Here is an 18,516-nt window from a genome sequence, read left to right on the forward strand (position 1 = left end):
CTGGTGGTGTTAAGACAGCAACTTTTATTGAAGCGGCCGTGCACAGTGGCAGCAGAGGTGCTGCTCCCTGCAGAGCAGGGCTACCCCATAGGCAGTGCGTCCAGAGTAACAGCTCAGAGGCAGTGCTGCAGTCCTATTTATAGCCACTTTTAATTATATGCAAATTAAAGGGCAGATTATGCAGGAGTTTCTAGGAAAAGGGTGGTAACTTCTGGGTCGTTGAGTCCTTGCCATGGGAAGGGGAAGTAATGTCCGGGTGTTGCCAAGGCAATGGTAAACTGACATGGCACACGAGTGAATGTGTCTTATGGACGGTTGCTTCTTTTTAGTACTTTATATAGTCTAGACACAAGTCTTTTGTCGGATGTGTTTTGTAATTTTTCTTCAAGTCTGTGGCTTGCATTTTCATTTTCTTAACAGTATTTTTTAATGGTCTTTTGAAATTTTGAGGAAAAGTCTTCAATTTTGATGAAGTCCAATTTATTTTTTTTCTTATTATTTTTATACTTAGTTTTTTTTTATTTAAAAAAAATCAGCAAGGCTGGGCATGGTGGCTTGTGCCTGTAATCCAGTACTTTGGGAGGCCAAAGTGGGTGGATTACTTGAGTATAGGAGTTTGAGACCAGCCTAGGCAACACAGCAAGACCCCCCCTCCCCATCTCTTTTTTCAGAAGGAGAAGGAGAAGAGGGAGAGGGAGAGGGAGGGGGAGGGGGAGGAAGGGAAAGGGTGGGGAGGGGGGGAGGAGGAGGAGAGAAGGAAAGAAGGAGGAGGAAACAAATCTGCCAAACCACCCAAAGTCAATAAGATTATTCTTCTCAAAGTTTTTTAGTGTTCTTACATTTAGGTCTCTGATCATTTTCTAGTTGATTTTTGTATGTGCTATATCATGAGGATTGAGGTTCACTTTCTTTTTGCATATAGTTAACTGGTTATTTCAACTTGGAGCCTTGAAATCATGTAGCGTAAGTCCTCTAATTTTGTTCTTTTCCAATTTTGCTGTTGACTATTCTATTTATTGCCATATTAATTTTACAATTAACATCAATTTTTACCAAAAAGTCTGCTTGGATTTTGATCTAAGCATCTATAGATCAATATAGGGAGACTTGACACCTTTACATGGTTGAATCTTCCACTCTGTGAATATGGAATATCTCTCCATTTATTCAGGTATTCTTTAATTTCTTTCAGGAATATTTTGCAGTTTCCGGTGTACACATCTTTCAATCTTGCACATCTTTTGTGAAATTCATCCCTAAGTATTTTCTATTTTTGATGCTGTTAACAATGTTTATTTTAATTTTAATTTCTGATTGTTCATTGCTAGGATATAAAAAAGCAATTGGTTTTTGTATATTTATTTTATATCCTGCAACCTTGCTAAAGCCACTTATTGGTTCTAGTAGCTTTTTATGGATTCTGTAGAATTTTCTACATAAATAATCATGTCATCTGAGAATAAAGATAGTTTAAATTCTTTCTTCCCAATCTGGATGCCTTTTATTTCTTATCTTACTGAACTATATACAATGCAATTAAGTCCAAATGTTGAATAGAAGAGATGAGAGCAGGCAATTTTACTTCATTCTTCATCTTAGACTGAAAGCATTCAGTATTTTACTACTAAGTATAATGTTGATTGTAGATTTTTTGTAGATGCCCTTTAGCAGGTTGAGGAAGTTCTTTTATAGTTCTAATTTGCTGAAAGTTTTTTTTTAAATCAGAAGTCAATAACAGATTTGTCAAATTTTTTCTGCAATTTGGATGATTATATGTATCAAATTTTAAGTTTTCCTTGTTTAATTTGTTAATATGATAAATTATTTTTAAATGTTAAGCCAACTTTACTTTCTTGGGATAAACCCCACTTGGCCATCCTTTTTATATTATTGTTGAATCCAATGTTCTGACTTTTGAAGTGAATATTATTTTAAATTGACAAATCGTAAGTGTATATATTTATGGGATACAATGTGATGTTTTGATATGTGTATACAATGTGGAATAGTTAAATCAAGCTAACAAATATATCCACCAACTCACTTATTTTTTGTGGTGATACATCTGAAATTTACTCTCTTAGCTATTTTGAATATATAATGCATTATTAACTGTAGTCACCCTGCTGTGCAAATAGATCTTGAACACTTATTCCTTCTGCCTAACTGAAACTTTGTACCCTTTGACAACGTATTTCCATTCTCTCGCCTGTCCCTACTCCCCAGCCTCTTGTAGACACCATCCTATTCTCTACTTCTATGAGTTTGACTGTTTTAGATCCCATATGCAAGTAAAATCATGTGGTATTTGTCTTTCTGTGACTGGCTTACTTTTTTTTTTTAAATGAGACAGAGTCTTGCTCTGTCTCCCAGGCTGGAGTGCAGTGGCATGATCTCAGCTCACTGCAACCTCTGCCTCCCAAATAGCTGGGACTACAGGTGTGCGCCACCACACTCGGCTAATTTTTGTATTTTTGGTAGAGATGGGGTTGGTCTCAAACTCCTGACCTCAAGTGATCCATCCACCTTGGTCTCCCAGAGTGCTGGGATTACAGGTGTGAGCCACCATGCCCGGCCCGACTGGCTTAACATAATGCCCTCTAGGTTCATCCATGTTGTCATAAATGACAGAATTTCCTTATTTTTTTTTCCATAAGAGACAGCCTTAAATAAAAAAGAAAGAAAGAGAAAGAAAGAAAGAAGGAAAGAAGGAAAGAAAGGAAGGAGGGAAGGAAGGAAAGAAAGGGAAGAAAGGGAAGGAAGGGAAGGAGGGGCCCCCTTTTTTTTTTTTGAGACAGAGTCTCGCTGTGTTGCCCAGGCTGGAGTGCAGTGGCATGATCTCAGCTCACTGCAACCTCTGCTTCCCGGGTTCAAGCAATTCTGTGCCTCAGCCTCCTGAGTAGCTGGGATTACAGGTGCCCATCACCACATCAGGCTAATTTTTTGTATTTTTAGTAGAGACGGGGTTTCACCATCTTGGCCAGGCTGGTCTTGAACTCCTGACCCTGTGATCCACCCACCTCAGCATCCCAAAGTGCTGGGATTGCAGGCATGAGCCACTGTGCCCAGCCAGAATTTCCTTCTTTTTAAAAGCTGAATAGTATTCCATGGTGTCTATAGATGTACCATATTTTCTTTATCCATCCATCTGTTGATGGTCACCCAGGTTGATTTCATATCTCAGCTATTGTGAATAATGATTCAGTGAACATGAGAGTATGTCCGGCCTCTTTCACTATCAAAAAGATAATAGCCATTATAACAGGTATAAGGTGATATCTTTGTGGTTTTAATTTGCATTTTCCTGGTTGGGCGTGGTGGCTCACGCCTGTAATCCCAGCACCTTGGGAGGCTGAGGCGAGTGAATCACTTGAGGCCAGGAGTTCGAGACTAGCCTGGCTAACATGGTGAAACCCCGTCTCTACAAAAATTACAAAAATTAGCTGGGCATGTGGGCCGGGCGCGGTGGCTCACGCCTGTAATCCCAGCACTTTGGGAGGTCTAGGTGGGTGGATCACCTGAGGTTGGGAGTTTGAGATCACCCTGACCAACATGGCGAAACCCTGTCTCTACTAAAAATAGAAAATTAGCCGGGCATGGTGGCACATGCCTGTGGTCCCAGCTAATTAGAAATAGTTGTTTCCAATTTCTAATTTTTAAAAGTTTTTTGTATCCATGTCCATGAAGAATATTAATCTATATTTTCTTATATTGTCTTTCTTTGACTTTGATAACAAGGTTATTTGGCTTCATATAATGCACCCAGACGTCCTTCCTTCCTTCCTTCCTCCCTCCTTCTCTCTGTTTCCCTTCCATTCCCTTCCCTCCCCTCCCCTCCCCTCCCCTCCCTTCCCTTTCCAACAGGGTCTCGGGCCGGGTGCAGTGGCTCACGCCTCTAATCTCAGCACTTTGGGAGGCTGAGGTGAGTAGATCACGAGGTCAGGAGTTCAAGACCAGCCTGGCCAAGATGGTGAAACCCCATCTCTACTAAAAATACAAAAAAATTAGCCAGGCGTGGTGGCAGGCATCTTTAATCCCAACTACTTGGGAGGCTGCAGCAGGAGAATCTCTTGAACTTGGAGGGCGGAGGTTGCAGTGAGCCAAGATCACGCCACTGCACTCCAGCCTGGGTGACAGAGTGAGACTCTGTCTCAAAAAAAAAAAAAAAAAAAAAGACAGGGTCTCACTCTGTCGCCCAGGCTGGAGTGCAGTGGTGCAATCCCAGCTCACTGAAGCCTCAATTTCTCAGGCTCAAGCGATCCTCCCACTTCAGCCTCCTGAGTAGCTGGGGCTAATTTTTTTTTTTTTTTTTTTTTTTTTTTGTAGACAAAGTTTCTCTATGTTGCCTAGGCTGGTCTCAAACTCCTGGGCTCAAGTGATCCTCCTGCCTCAGACTCCCAAACTGCTGGGATTGCAGGCGTGAGCCACCACACCTGGTTTGGTATTCTTTTCTCTGTGATTTTCTGAAAGAGTTTGTGTGGAATTGGTATTATTTCTTCCATAAATATTTGTTAAAAGTCATCACTAAACCCATCTGGGCCTGTAATGTTGGGTTTTCATTTTGGTTAAGTTCAAAATATTTCCTAATTTTGATCTTCTCTTTAACCCATGAGTTATTTAAAAGTATGCTATTTAGTTTCTAAGTATTTGGAGAGTTTTCAGATATTTTTCTGTTACTAATTTCTAATTTAATTCCAAGAGTCAGAGCATATACTTTGTATAATTCAAATCCTTTTACAATTATTAAGACTTCAAGTTGTTTTATAGTCCACAGTATAATCTATTGTGGCAAATGTTCATGTGCACTTAAAATATGAATTCTGAGCTGAGCGTGGTGGCTCATGCCTGTAATCCGAGTATTTTGGGAAGCCAAGCAGGGCAGATTGCTTGGGGTTGGGAGTTCGAGACCAGATGTTGTGCAATGTGCCAGACAGTCCCAGAGAGTGAAGTCTGGTTCTGTGTTCAGTAAGACTTTCCAAAGTCCCACTGACCTCCACCTACATCCGTGCTGCTGCCCAGTGATGTGAACTGCATCTATAATTTTTTTTTTTTTTTGAGATGGAGTCTTGTTCTGTCACCAAGGCTGGAGTGCAGTGGCACGATCTCGGCTCATTGCAACCTCCGCCTCCCAGGTTCAGGCGATTCTCCTGCCTCAGCCTCCCGAGTAGCTGGGATAACAGGAGCCCACCATGACGCCTGGCTAATTTTTTATATTTTTAGTAGAGACAGGGTTTCACCATGTTGCCCTCCTGGCCTCAAGTGATTCACCTGCCTTGGCCTCCCAAAGTGCTGGGATTACAGGCATGAGCCACTGTGCCCGGCCTATAATTTTAAGATTTCTAACAGCTGAATTTGAAAAGTAAAAATGAGCTGAGTGCAATGGCAAGCACCCGTAGTCTCACCTACTTGGGAGGCCGAGGCAGGAGGATCCTGTTAGCCTGGGAGTTCTGGGCTGTAGTGTGCTGTGCTAATTGAGTGTCCACAGTAAGTTCAGCATCAATATGGTGACCTCCTGGGAGTGGGGGACCACCAGGTTGCCTAAGGAGGTGTGAACCGGCCCAGATCAGAAATGGAGCAGGTCAAAACTCCCATGCTAATCAGTAGTGGGACTGCACCTGTGAATAGGCGCTGCATTTCAGCCTGGGCAACATAGCGAGACTCCCTCTCTAAAAAAAATAAAAAATAAGTAAAAATAAAAAGTAAAAATGAGGAAATAGAATTTTAGAAATAGAATATAGAATTTTGTCTAATCTAGTATATCTAAAATGTTTGAAAATAAAATCAATATAAAATTATTGTCATTATTATTATTATTATCTGAGTTGGAGTTTTGCTCTTGTTGCCCAGGCTGCAGTGCAGTGGCGTGATCTCGGCTCATTGCAAACTCTGCCTCCCAGGTTCAAGCAATCATCCTGCCTCAGCCTCCAGAGTAGCTGGGATTACAGGTGCCCGCTACCATGCCTGGCTTTTTTTTTTTTTTGTATTTTTAGTAGAGACGGGATTTCACCATGTTGGCCAGGCTGGTCTTGAACTCCTGACCTCAGGTGATCCATCTGCCTTGGCCTCCCAAAGTGCTGGGATTATAGGCGTGAGCCACCACGCCTGGCCTAATGTAAAATTATTAATGAGGTATATTACATCTTTTTTTTTTTTCTCATCCCAGGTCTACAACATCCAGAGCAGCCACATTGCAAGTGCTCAGTAGCCACATGTGGCTGGCACATGTGGCCCATGGCAACTGTGCTGGACATGGTGGGTCCAGACCTCACTTCATTTTATGTATAAACACCAAGTATCTTGTGAGCTTTACTGTACGTGAATTTCTCAGGAATGCTGTAACTGTGCACATTGAGGTTTGAGGTTTGATTGCCCTTTTGTTGTTTTTTTTCTGAACGTTACTAAGGGTTGTTCATAATTTTGGAAGGTAGTATTATCCAATAGCCCCCGCCCCCTCCGCGTCTGCAGTGTGAGTCCCCTGCACAACATGCACTGAAGCCGCTGCATTTGTAGCTCTCACATTCATGGTGATTCTACCCGAGGCCATGCACTGAATATGTCAGTATCACGGCTTGGTATCTTCCAGTTTAGCTGTGCCTGAGTGTCTATGTACTGAAATCAGTATTATTTTATAATACATTTCTTTGTTTTTTGAGATGGGGTGTCACTCTGTTGCCCTGGCTGGAGTGCACTGGCGTGATCTAGGCTCACTTCAACCTCCGCCCCCTAGGCTCAAGTGATCCTCCCACCTCAGCCTCCCGAGTAGCTGGGACCACAGGCACAAGCCAGCACGCCCAGCTAATTTTTTGTATTTTTGGTACAGATGGGGTTTCGTCTTGTGCCCAGGCTGGTAAAATACATTTCTTTATATTTATTTCTTTATTTATTTTGAGACGCAGTCGCTCTGTCGCCCAGGCTGGAGTGCAGTGGCGCGATCTCGGTTCACTGCAAGCTCTGCCTCCCGGGTTCACGCCATTCTCCTGTCTTAGCCTCCAGAGTAGCTGGGACTACAGGCACCCACCACCACGCCCGGCTAATTTTTTGTATTTTTAGTAGAGACGGAGTTTCACCGTGTTAGCCAGGATGGTCTCGATCTCCTGACCTCGTGATCTGCCTGCCTCGGCCTCCCAAAGTGCTGGGATTACAGGCGTGAGCCACCGCACCCAGCCAATTGTGATTTTCTTTGTTGCTATGCATGTAATTGATTTTTGCAGTTTCCATGGATTAAAAAAGATGTATTTGCTACCAGATATAAAGGAAAATCATGGTAAAAGTACACTCACTTCTTAAGCATATCTTTTTTATGTATGGGATTTTGTTTTTTTGTTTGTTTTGAGACAGAGTCTCACTCTGTCACCCAAGCTGGAGTGCTGTGGCGCGATCTCAGCTCACTGCAACCTCTGCCTCCTGGGTTCAAGCAATTCTCATGCCTCAGCCTCCCAAGTACCTGGAATTACAAGTGTGTACTACCATGCCCGACTAATTTTTGTATTTTTTTTTAAGTTAGAGACAGGGTTTCGCCATGTTGGCCAGGATGGTCTCAAACTCTTGGACTCAATTGATCCGCCTGCCTCGGCCTCCCAAAGTGCTGAGATTACAGGCATGAGCCACTGCGCCCAGCCATGTAGGGGATTTTGAATTCAACTTTGAACTTGTGTTTTCTTAATACATATTGGTGTCGAAAATTGTTTTAAAACAAACATGAATATTTAAGATTTTAGTTTTTTGCTCCTTTCTCTCACCTTTCTGCAGCTAAGCCTGGGTGCATCCTTTTTTGGTGTATCATGCGGCAGTACATCTGGGCTCCTGGCCCAGCCTCCCCAGGTGGCCCCATCAGAGGCTATACATCTGTAGACAGAAAAGCTGGTCTCCTTCCTTTCACTTAAGACTCAGAGGTTGTGGTCTAGTTCTTGAAGGTCTAGTCCTTGACCCAGGTGGGGGACAGTGACCCCTGAGAAAGGAAGTGACCACACCCTGCTTTATGGGGCCTTTGCTGACCAAACCCTACCTCTCATAATGCTTTTCGTTTGAGTTGCTTTGTCCCTAAGTCTTCATGCTCAGCCTCCTACCACAGCTGGACGTTTGAAAAGGGAACCAGAAACATCTTTTGGGGGAAATGACAGTTGATGCAATGACAGTAAACCATAATCTTTTGGTATTATCCTGACCCTTAGTCGTGATCAAGCTGGCACTCCCCAGAATCCGACAATATACAGACATAGGCACAAATTCTGTCTTCATACTTTTCTAAGTACTTAAAACCTCCACAGCATATGTCTTTTGTATGTTATACACAAGACTGTAAAGAGACTGGCTGGGGTTGGACATGAAAAGCCCTACAAAGTCAGAATCCTGCCGGCCTGGAGAGGGGTCTATCCGAGGAATTCCATCTTACCAGTGACATTCATAGAAAAGCACAGTAAAGCACAGGAGATCCTTGCTGAGTTTTTTTTTTTTTTTCTTTTTTATTGATCATTCTTGGGTGTTTCTCGCAGAGGGGGATTTGGCAGGGTCACAGGACAATAGTGGAGGGAAGGTCAGCAGATAAACAAGTGAACAAAGTTCTCTGGTTTTCCTAGGCAGAGGACCCTGTGGCCTTCCGCAGTGTTTGTGTCCCTGGGTACTTGAGATTAAGGAGTGGTGATGACTCTTAACGAACATGCTGCCTTCAAGCATCTGTTTAACAAAGCACATCTTGCACCGCCCTTAATCCATTCAACCCTGAGTGGATACAGCACATGTTTCAGAGAGCACAGGGTTGGGGGTAAGGTCACAGATCAACAGGATCCCAAGGCAGAAGAATTTTTCTTAGTACAGAACAAAATGAAAAGTCTCCCATGTCTACCTCTTTCTACACAGACACAGCAACCATCCGATTTCTCAATCTTTTCCCCACCTTTCCCCCCTTTCTATTCCACAAAACCGCCATTGTCTTCATGGCCCGTTCTCAATGAGCTGTTGAGTACACCTCCCAGATGGGGTGGTGGCCGGGCAGAGGAGCTCCTCACTTCCCAGTAGGGGCGGCCGGGCAGAAGCGCCCCTCACCTCCCGGACGGGGCGGCTGGCCGGGCGGGGGGCTGACCCCCCCCACCTCCCTCCCGGACGGGGCGGCTGGCCGGGCGGGGGGCTGACCCCCCACCTCCCTCCCGGACGGGGCGGCTGGCCGGGCAGAGGGGCTCCTCACTTCCCAGTAGGGGCGGCCGGGCAGAGGCGCCCCTCACTTCCCCGACGGGGCGGCTGGCCCGGCGGGGGGCTGACCCCCCCACCTCCCTCCCGGAGGGGGCGGCTGGCCGGGCAGAGGGGCTCCTCACTTCCCGGTAGGGGCGGCCGGGCAGAGGCGCCCCTCACCTCCCGGACAGGGCGGCTGGCCGGGAGGGGGGCTGATCCCCCCACCTCCCTCCCGGACGGGGTGGCTGGCCGGGCGGGGGGCCGACCCCCCACCTCCCTCCTGGACGGGGCGGCTGGCCGGGCGGGGGGCCGACCCCCCACCTCCCTCCCGGACGGGGCGGCTGGCCGGGCGGGGGGCCGACCCCCCACCTCCCTCCCGGACGGGGCGGCTGGCCGGGCGGGGGGCCGACCCCCCCATCTCCCTCCCGGACGGGGCGGCTGGCCGGGCGGGGGGCCGACCCCCCCACCTCCCTCCCGGACGGGGCGGCTGGCCGGGCAGAGGGGCTCCTCACTTCCCAGAAGGGGCGGCCGGGCAGAGGCGCCCCTCACCTCCCGGATGGGGCGGCTGGCCAGGCGGGGGGCTAACCCCCCCACCTCCCTCCCAGACGGGGCGGCTGGCCGGGCCGGGGGCTGACCCCCCCACCTCCCTCCCAGACAGAGCGGCTGGCCGGGCAGAGGGGCTCCTCACTTCCCAGTAGGGGTGGCCGGGCAGAGGCGCCCCCCCCACCTCCTGGACAGGGCGGCTGGCCGGGCAGGGGGCTGATCCCCCCACCTCCCTCCCGGACGGGGCGGCTGGCCAGGCGGGGGGCTGATCCCCCCACCTCCCTCCCGGACGGGGCGGCTGGCCGGGCGGGGGGCTGACCCCCCCACCTCCCTCCCGGATGGGGCGGCTGGCCGGGAGGGGGGCTGACCCCCCCCACCTCCCTCCCGGACGAGGCGGCTGGCCGGGCAGAGGGGCTCCTCACTTCCCGGTAGGGGCGGCCGGGCAGAGGTGCCCCTCACCTCCCGGACGGGGCGGCTGGCCGGGCGGGGGGCTGACCCCCCCACCTCCCTCCCAGACGAGGAGGGAGGACGCTCCTCACTTCTCAGACGGGGTGGCTGCCGGGTGGAGGGTCTCCTCACTTCTCAGACAGGGCGGCCGGGCAGAGACACTCCCCACATCCCAGACGGGGCGGCAGGGCAGAGGTGCTCCCCACATCTCAGACGATGGGCGGCCGGGCAGAGACGCTCCTCACTTCCCAGATGTGATGGCAGCCGGGAAGAGGCGCTCCTCACTTCCTAGATGGGATGGCGGCCGGGCAGAGACGCTCCTCACTTTCCAGACTGGGCAGCCAGGCAGAGGGGCTCCTCACATCCCAGACGATGGGCAGTCAGGCGGAGACGCTCCTCACTTCCCAGACGGGGTGGCTGCCAGGCAGAGGCTGCAATCTCGGCACTTAGGGAGGCCAAGGCAGGCGGCTGGGAGGTGGTTGTAGCGAGCCGAGATCACGCCTCTGCACTCCAGCCTGGGCGCCATTGAGCACTGAGTTAACGAGACTCCGTCTGCAATCCCGGCACCTCGGGAGGCCGAGGCTGGCGGATCACTCGCGGTTAGGAGCTGGAGACCAGCCCAGCCGACACATCGAAACCCCGTCTCCACCAAAAAAATACGAAAACCAGTCAGGCGTGGCGGCGCACGCCTGCAATCGCAGGCACTCGGCAGGCTGAGGCAGGAGAATCGGGCAGGGAGGTTGCAGTGAGCTGAGATGGCAGCAGTACCGTCCAGCTTCGGCTCGGCATCAGAGGGAGACCGTGGAAAGAGGGGAGAGGGGAGAGGGGAGAGGGGAGAGGGGGGAGGGGGGAGGGGAGAGGGGAGAGGGAGCTCTGCTTGCTGAGTTTTAATTCCTCAGTCTGCCTTCCGCATCTTTTGAGTGATATACTCTAATAATTTGACTGCATTTTGTGTGAGTATAGCTGGATCCGCTTTGATTCTACAAATTAGGTGCCCTTCTGTTTCTTAGTAATGTCATATTCTCTGACCACTGTAGCCACTTAAGATAGTCTCAAATATGAATAATTTTCAGTGGCCATAGTGGAGAAGATGCTGACCCAGGAGGCTTATTCTCACCTCCACCTCTTAGACTCACATGTATGATTTTTTCCAAAGTGGCTAGTTTTGACAGCCTTTAGGTTGCAGAATTGTTTATATTCAAAAGAAGACCTTACCTTCATAGAGCATTTTCCCGGGCAGTTGTTCTGCTTTGTAAGTTTTTAATATCTACTCTTATTCGGAGTCCCAAAATGAGTTAGCTTGGGTAGATCTCACAATCAAAACTGATTTCTTCGCATAAAACTTTATTCTACCTTTTTGAAAACCAGCTGGAAATGATGAATGATGGCTTCAATAGTAATGGTTCACGAAGAACTGATCGTGTCCCCATCAATGAGGTCTTACCCATAGCAGGGCAATGGCGATCTACTGTAATTCTGTGTTGGTTGTAGTAAGTTGGGGGAATATCAGGCCAAGAATCAACAGAGCTACGTGGCTTAGGCAGGTCAGTTTCTCTGTGCCTCAGCCTGCTCACCTGTGAGATGGGAATAATAAACACCCCTCAGAAGGTATTGTGAGGTCATTCACTAAAGGACATTTCAGTGCTTTGAATGGGTCTGGAACATACCCTAGTATTTTTACTCTACATAGAAGAAATCAGTCCTAGAATATAATTAGATCGGACTTTCTGGTCCTTTAATCACTCGCCTCCTTCCTAAACTGGATCCAGCTGCAAATGATTGCGTTAGTCTCAGGACTTCATTTTCATTTGACTCAGCTGATCAAAACTGAGACCATTCTGAGGCAGGAGAATAGGGTCTGGAGGCAATAAACCTAAGGCCGATTCACGCTGACTTCCTAGAACTAAATCAAAAGGAAAACCCCAACTTTCCACATCCAAGTAACAAAAGGACCAGAGGCTACTCCCTTTGCAACCCCCCTTTTTCCACGTGGCAGATAAACTCTAAGTACCTCTGATTGGTCCCCTCCCACAGCCAATGAGGCTGTTCACAGGTCAAGACTTCATTTGCATGGGAGTGAGTATAACTTTGTAACTTCAGCCTCTGATTGGTTGCTTTCTGCAACTAATCAGATGTTTGCATAGGGTATAGCTTTAGAACTTCGCTTCAGCCTCTGGTTGGTCCTCTCCTGCAACCAATCAGGCTGATTACGGTCCACTACTTCATTTACACAAGGTGTACACCAAGTAACCAATGGGAAACCTCTACAGGGTATTTAAATCCCAGAAAATTGTGTCACCGGGCCCTTCAGCCTCATGGGCTGCTCCCACCTTGTGGGGTGTACTTTCATTTTCAACAAATCTCTGCTTTTGTTGCTTCCTTCTTTCCTTGCTTTGTGTGTTTTGTCCAATTCTTTGTTCAAGAACGCCAGGGTGACGTAACAATTCAAACCATGAAAAGGTAACAGCCCTTCGCGCGTCTCAACACGTGGTGACACAGCTAATAACCTGTGATGCATACATGGGAACAAATGCATAGAAAAACTTGTCAATGACACGGCAAAGTAAAACCCAAATGAAGCAAGGTGAAAGAATGGGCTGCAGCGCAGGCAAAAGTGCACCACGTTACAGACTGCTCGCCTGGGATGGAACGGTGGGGAGGTGCGCAGACGGATGGATAAGCGCCTGGCAAAATGGATTTCTTTTCCTAGACTGCTAATGCTACTAACAGTTCCCTCCTCACAGGGTCGCTATAATGAGGTAACATACAGCACTTAGAAGACGGCCTGACCCAGAATAACACTAATGTTCACATGGCTGCGACTCTCGGACCAAAATCAATAGCCGGTATCTACTGAAACTGCAGCAAGGCGAAACCACGGGAATGGCGCTCCGTTAAGTAGAGCAACGCACAGCACATCACATCGCATCCTCTGTAGCGGGAGGCTCTGGCCTCACCGCAGCGGCACTTCCCGGAAGAGCCCAGGATATTCGGGGACCCGCACCGGACAGGTGGCCCAGGCCCCCTGGCGCCCAGCTGGCCGCCCTGTTGCAGCTCTCATGCCAAGACCTGCGCCTAAGGGCAGGGATTCCGGCGGTCATCATTTATTCTTGGCGCTAAGCTGCCGCTTCTCTTTTTTATCACCACAGAGTAACGCAGACCCCACCGTTTCCTTCCATTCTAAGCCAACCACTCCAGCAGCCACCGGGGCGCCAGGTTATGCTGGGGCTGCACCACCCAGCCCGAGGCTTTTGAAGCCACGCCTGAGCGCGGAGGATGGGCAGGATTTGCCCCGTGAACTCTCGCGCACGCAGGCTCCGCGCGAGGCCCGGGCGCCCGAGCGGCGATTCCCTCCCCTATCACCAGCTCCAGGGTGGTGCCCCCCGGCTGTGGAGCCCAGACCCCGGCCGTCCAGCAGCGTATAGACGAGCCCATGTCTGCGATGTAACTGCACCGCGCTGGGGATCCACCTCCCGCCAGGGTGAGGGCGCCGTCCTCCAGCGTATGCTACGCAGGCGCGCCCCGCCCTCCTGGTCACGTGACCACGCCTACAGCCGAAGAGGATGGGAAAATGCGGCCCTGTTCCTGAACAGGAAGCGGAAGCAGGAAGGAACTGAGAACACCAGCATCTGCTGCCGCCCTGAATCAGCGTTAGCATGTGGAGGCAACCTCAGCCCCCAGTTTTTGAAGAAGGTGATTCAGATTCAGACACAGGAATTATGGTGATGGTAGAAATGGACTGGAAGGTTCGTTCCCCTTGCCCACCAAGACTCCAGAGCAGGTGGGTTCTTGATGTCTACTCTGCATGAAGCCCTGGGCTTTCCGGCCCTCCCTACTTTTCCTCCGAATTCACAGCACAGCTGAGCCAAAATGTATTCCTGCCAAAACGGGCATTTCCCAAAAGAAAATATTGTTTTAGATTCATTGTTCACAGCCTCTTTTTGTTGTTGTTGTTCATTTGAAGCATTTTTTTTCTTTTTTATTATTATACTTTAAGTTTTAGGGTACATGTGCACAATGTGCAGGTTAGTTACATATGTATACATGTGCCATGCTGGTGCGCTGCACCCACTAACTCGTCATCTAGCATTAGGTATATCTCCCAATGCTATCCCTCCCCCTTCCCCCCACCTCACAACAGTCCCCAGAGTGTGATGTTCCCCTTCCTGTGTCCATGTGTTCTCATTGTTCAATTCCCACCTATGAGTGAGAATATGCGGTGTTTGGTTTTTTGTTCTTGCGATAGTTTACTGAGAATGATGATTTCCAATTTCATCCATGTCCCTACAAAGGACATGAACTCATCGTTTTTTATGGCTGCATAGTATTGCATGGTGTATATGTGCCACATTTTCTTAATCCAATCTGTCATTGTTGGACATTTGGGTTGGTTTCAAGTCTTTGCTATTGTGAATAATGCCACAATAAACATACACGTGCATGTGTCTTTATAGCAGCATGATTTATAGTCCTTTGGGTATATACCCAGTAATGGGATGGCTGGGTCAAATGGTATTTCTAGTTCTAGATCCCTGAGGAATCGCCACACTGTCTTCCACAATGGTTGAACTAGTGTACAGTCCCACCAACAGTGTAAAAGTGTTCTTATTTCTCCACATCCTCTCCAGCACCTGTTGTTTCCTGACTTTTGAATGATCGCCATTCTAACTGGTGTGAGATGGTATCTCATTGTGGTTTTGATTTGCATTTCTCTGATGGCCAGTGATGATGAGCATTTTTTCATGTGTTTTTTGGCTGCATAAATGTCTTCTTTTGAGAAGTGTCTGTTCATGTCCTTCGCCCACTTGTTGATGGGGTTGTTTTTTTCTTGTAAATTTGTTTGAGTTCATTGTAGATTCTGGATATTAGCCCTTTGTCAGATGAGTAGGTTGCGAAAATTTTCTCCCATTTTGTAGGTTGCCTGTTCACTCTGATGGTAGTTTCTTTTGCTGTGCAGAAGCTCTTTAGTTTAATTAGATCCCATTTGTCAATTTTGCCTTTGGTTGCCATTGCTTTTGGTGTTTTAGACATGAAGTCCTTGCCCATGCCTATGTCCTGAATGGTAATGCCTAGGTTTTCTTCTAGGGTTTTTATGGTTTTAGGTCTAACGTTTAAGTCTTTAATCCATCTTGAATTGATTTTTGTATAAGGTGCAAGGAAGGGATCCAGTTTCAGCTTTCTACATATGGTTGGCCAGTTTTCCCACCACCATTTATTAAATAGGGAATCCTTTCCCCACTGCTTGTTTTTGTCAGGTTTGTCAAAGATCAGATAGTTGTAGATATGCGGCGTTATTTCTGAGGCACAGCCTCTTTCTTTCATCTCCCTTTCCTTTCCTCATCTCTTGCTCTAATTGGAGAATTTGACAACTCTGAACCTCTGACTGTGGATAACCCCAACTCCAGCAAGCCTGGGCAAGAGTGGGACAGTTGCAGCCCAAGGTAGCCAAACATCTGAGTTTTGCCTAGTAACAGATCATGGAGAGGTCAGACCAAGAAGTGGAAGGAAGTGGCCGGCCTGAGGCCTTTGTTTGGGCCACTCAGGGTTGAATGAAATGATAAAGGTAGCCACGTTGTCTGGATGCGCTTCAGGTAATAATTATTCTCTAAGGAAAGCAGTCATATTTATATCCATAAAATCAGTTTATTAAATTACATAGCAATATACATCCCAAACCTTTTCTCAAAATTGTCATTAGCTTTTTAAATTCGTTAAATATTTTCATCTCATTAAAAATGGTTTCTTCCTTTAAAATTTCCCAGAAAGTGTGGCCTCTGTTTTCTGCTACTCAGTTTAAACACATCATCAAGGATAGATAATTAATGTCAGGTGAGCATAAAAGGAGATTATAAACCAGAAATGTATTTTCTGGGAACCAAGTTTCAAGTGACTCAGATAAGTTTTATTAATTTCATGGGTGAAGCCCCTGGATAAAGCAGTGCCTAAATCAGGCTTGTTTACCCTTGGCATTACGTCACCAAACACTGTTTCAGGATACTGGAAGTACATACAGCTTGGGAGGCCTTTGGCCTGAGCCTGTTTTGGCCAAGCCCATCCAGAATGAAAAGTACAAAAGAAGGCTAGTGTGTGTGCAAAGCAGCATGGCTTATTTTGAGGTCCTATTAGTTGTGGGCCAACAAAACAGTGGCAGGATTTGAAGGAAGAAATGTATTGCAATAGTCCATATCCTTTGAACCACAAAGGGAGACTGAGGAAATGCTGGCTTTAGGCCAAAAAACCCTGGCTCAAAACAGCTTCCTCCAGTGGCTCAGAGGCAGACCAAATTCATCAAGTCAAGGACCTTTTCCTGCTACCACCTTGTGGAGAGAGGCCTTCACCAGCCCACCCTGCACATGGGTTTCTGCTGTTCAGAACCTACCCAGTAACAACAGGAGCAAACATACATGTTTTCCCCTCATGTAACTTTGCATTTAAATATATTCTGGGAAACTGCTGGGCACAGTGGCTCACACCTGTAATCTCAGCACTTTGGGAGGCCAAGACAGGAGGATCACTTGAGTCTAGGAGTTCAAGACCAGCTTGGGCAACATAGGGAGACCCTGTCTACAAAAAATTTAAAAATTAGCTGAGTGTGGTGGCACTCACCTGTAGTCTCAGCTACTCAGGAGGCTGAGGGGAGGGATCGCTTGAGCCAGGGAGGTTGAGGCTGCCGTGAGCTGTGATCCTGCCAGTGTGCTCAGCCTGCGTGACACAGTTTGGAAAACTGTCTCTCTCTATGTATGTATCTGTTCAGGGAAATGGCAGCGTGAGATTTTATGGCAGTTCTTGAGACTTCAGAAACACTTTGGCACCAGCCAAATCCCCCCATGAGAGCAAGGAACACTTTTCCAGTTGCTTAAAAAATTTAAAGTTATAATGAAAAATGTTGTAAAAAGAACTACAGAGGCTGGGTGTGGTGGCTCACACCTGTAATCCCAGCACTTTGGGAGGCCAAGGCGGGTGGGTCACGAGGTCAGGAGTTCAAGACCAGCCTGGCCAAGATGGTGAAACCCCGTCTCTACTAAAAATACAAAAATTAGCCGGGCGCGGTGGCAGTCACCTGTAATCCCAACTACTCGGCATGCTGAGGCAGGAGAGTCGCTTGAACCTGGGAGGTGGAGGTTGCAGTGAGCTGAGATCACTCCAGCCTGGGTGACAGACTGAGACTCCATCTCAGAAACAAAACCAAAAAACTACAGAATAGAGTAGGGGTGGAGGGAAGTCATGCATTTCCAGTGGCTAGCACTTTGCGCTCTGCCTTGGCGAGTATCTGCAAACTTCCTGACCATCGAGTGTGCTTGTAGCCATCCTGGATGTCAACTGGCCACAGACCCTTTGCTATGGGGAGTCCCTGGCTACATCCATTAGCAAGTCAGAGGTTTCCTTTTGTCCCCGTGATGCCACTCTCCAGCAAGCTCAAACTGCTGTCACAATTGTTTTACTGTACCTAAAAAGGAACAGATAAGGCAAGAGCCACAGTCAATGTTTTCTGTGAAATGGTCTTGGCAAATAGCATTAAGAAATCTTGTTGAATTTCAAAGAAAAGGTCTGATTAGAGGTGCCTGTTGGAAGCAGAAGCCTCAAGAAATGAGGAAGGAAAGTTAATTTGAGGGTCTGTTTCATTTCTGATACAGAATAATCACAAAAACAAGTATATGCCGCTGGCTGTAGCTCCCCTTAGGATTTGGATAACCAGCTGGATTTCCAGATGGCCACTCCCGTTTTCTATGCTTCCCTCCTCCGGGCTATATCCTGCAGAGCTTCAGCGGGAAGTTCTCCGTGATGAGGTGGTCAGGGTGAAGAAGCACCACGATGTTAACCTCAAATTCTGAGAAGAGAAGAGAGGGTGGGTTTATGCTGTTACCGAGCAGCGAAAGCACACGCCACCAGCACTGCAGTCGCAGGAAGCTCTAACGGCGAAGGAGCACCCGGTGCGGGTGGGTTTCATTGCTGTCCCCTCAGCGCCACCCTGACCTTTCAGCCAAACCAGTGGAGATGACTGTGCTGATGTCTGACTACCTCTGTCAACTTTCTCTAAGTGAATTTTTATCCTCTCATCTTGGAACATGAGTGATCAGGCTTCACCAACTACACTTTCCCTGTCCCTTTGCTTTCCTAAAAAGGATATTCTAGAACCCTTTCAATTCATTGGTATTCCTTTGCCTTATTTTTACATTTCCTACGGTTCTTAATGAACTAGCAGACTGTGAACCAGCGCATAGCTGTCTGGGTCCATGTCCCCAATCCCCAGGTAAGAAACAGTCTTCAGAAACAACAATTTCATTGTTGCTCCATTGGATACTATTCATCCATCACCTTTCAGCAAACAGGATTCCTTCTCCACCGACTCTTCAGCTGATA

General features: G+C 47.8%; 2 protein-coding genes across 2 annotated transcripts in view; one reads left to right on the forward strand and one right to left on the reverse strand.

The window, feature by feature from the left end:
• Positions 1-11,006: 11,006 nt before the first annotated feature.
• Positions 11,007-15,909, forward strand: LOC130541111 (Down syndrome critical region protein 9). The gene has a single exon (XM_057300941.2). It carries the CDS (start codon positions 13,432-13,434, stop codon positions 13,879-13,881), a length of 450 nt encoding a protein of 149 aa, XP_057156924.1. The 5' UTR covers positions 11,007-13,431; the 3' UTR covers positions 13,882-15,909.
• The window catches only part of VPS26C (VPS26 endosomal protein sorting factor C), a 46,712-nt gene continuing 43,974 nt past the window's right edge, over positions 15,779-18,516 (reverse strand). Inside the window, exon 8 of the mRNA XM_003823945.7 lies at positions 15,779-17,983. Within this exon, the coding sequence (XP_003823993.1) occupies positions 17,901-17,983 (83 nt within the window). The 3' untranslated portion in view covers positions 15,779-17,900. The remainder of the gene's footprint in view (positions 17,984-18,516) is intronic.

The sequence above is a fragment of the Pan paniscus genome, chromosome 22 (genome assembly GCF_029289425.2).
Source record: "Pan paniscus chromosome 22, NHGRI_mPanPan1-v2.0_pri, whole genome shotgun sequence".
Taxonomy (NCBI): domain Eukaryota; kingdom Metazoa; phylum Chordata; class Mammalia; order Primates; family Hominidae; genus Pan; species Pan paniscus.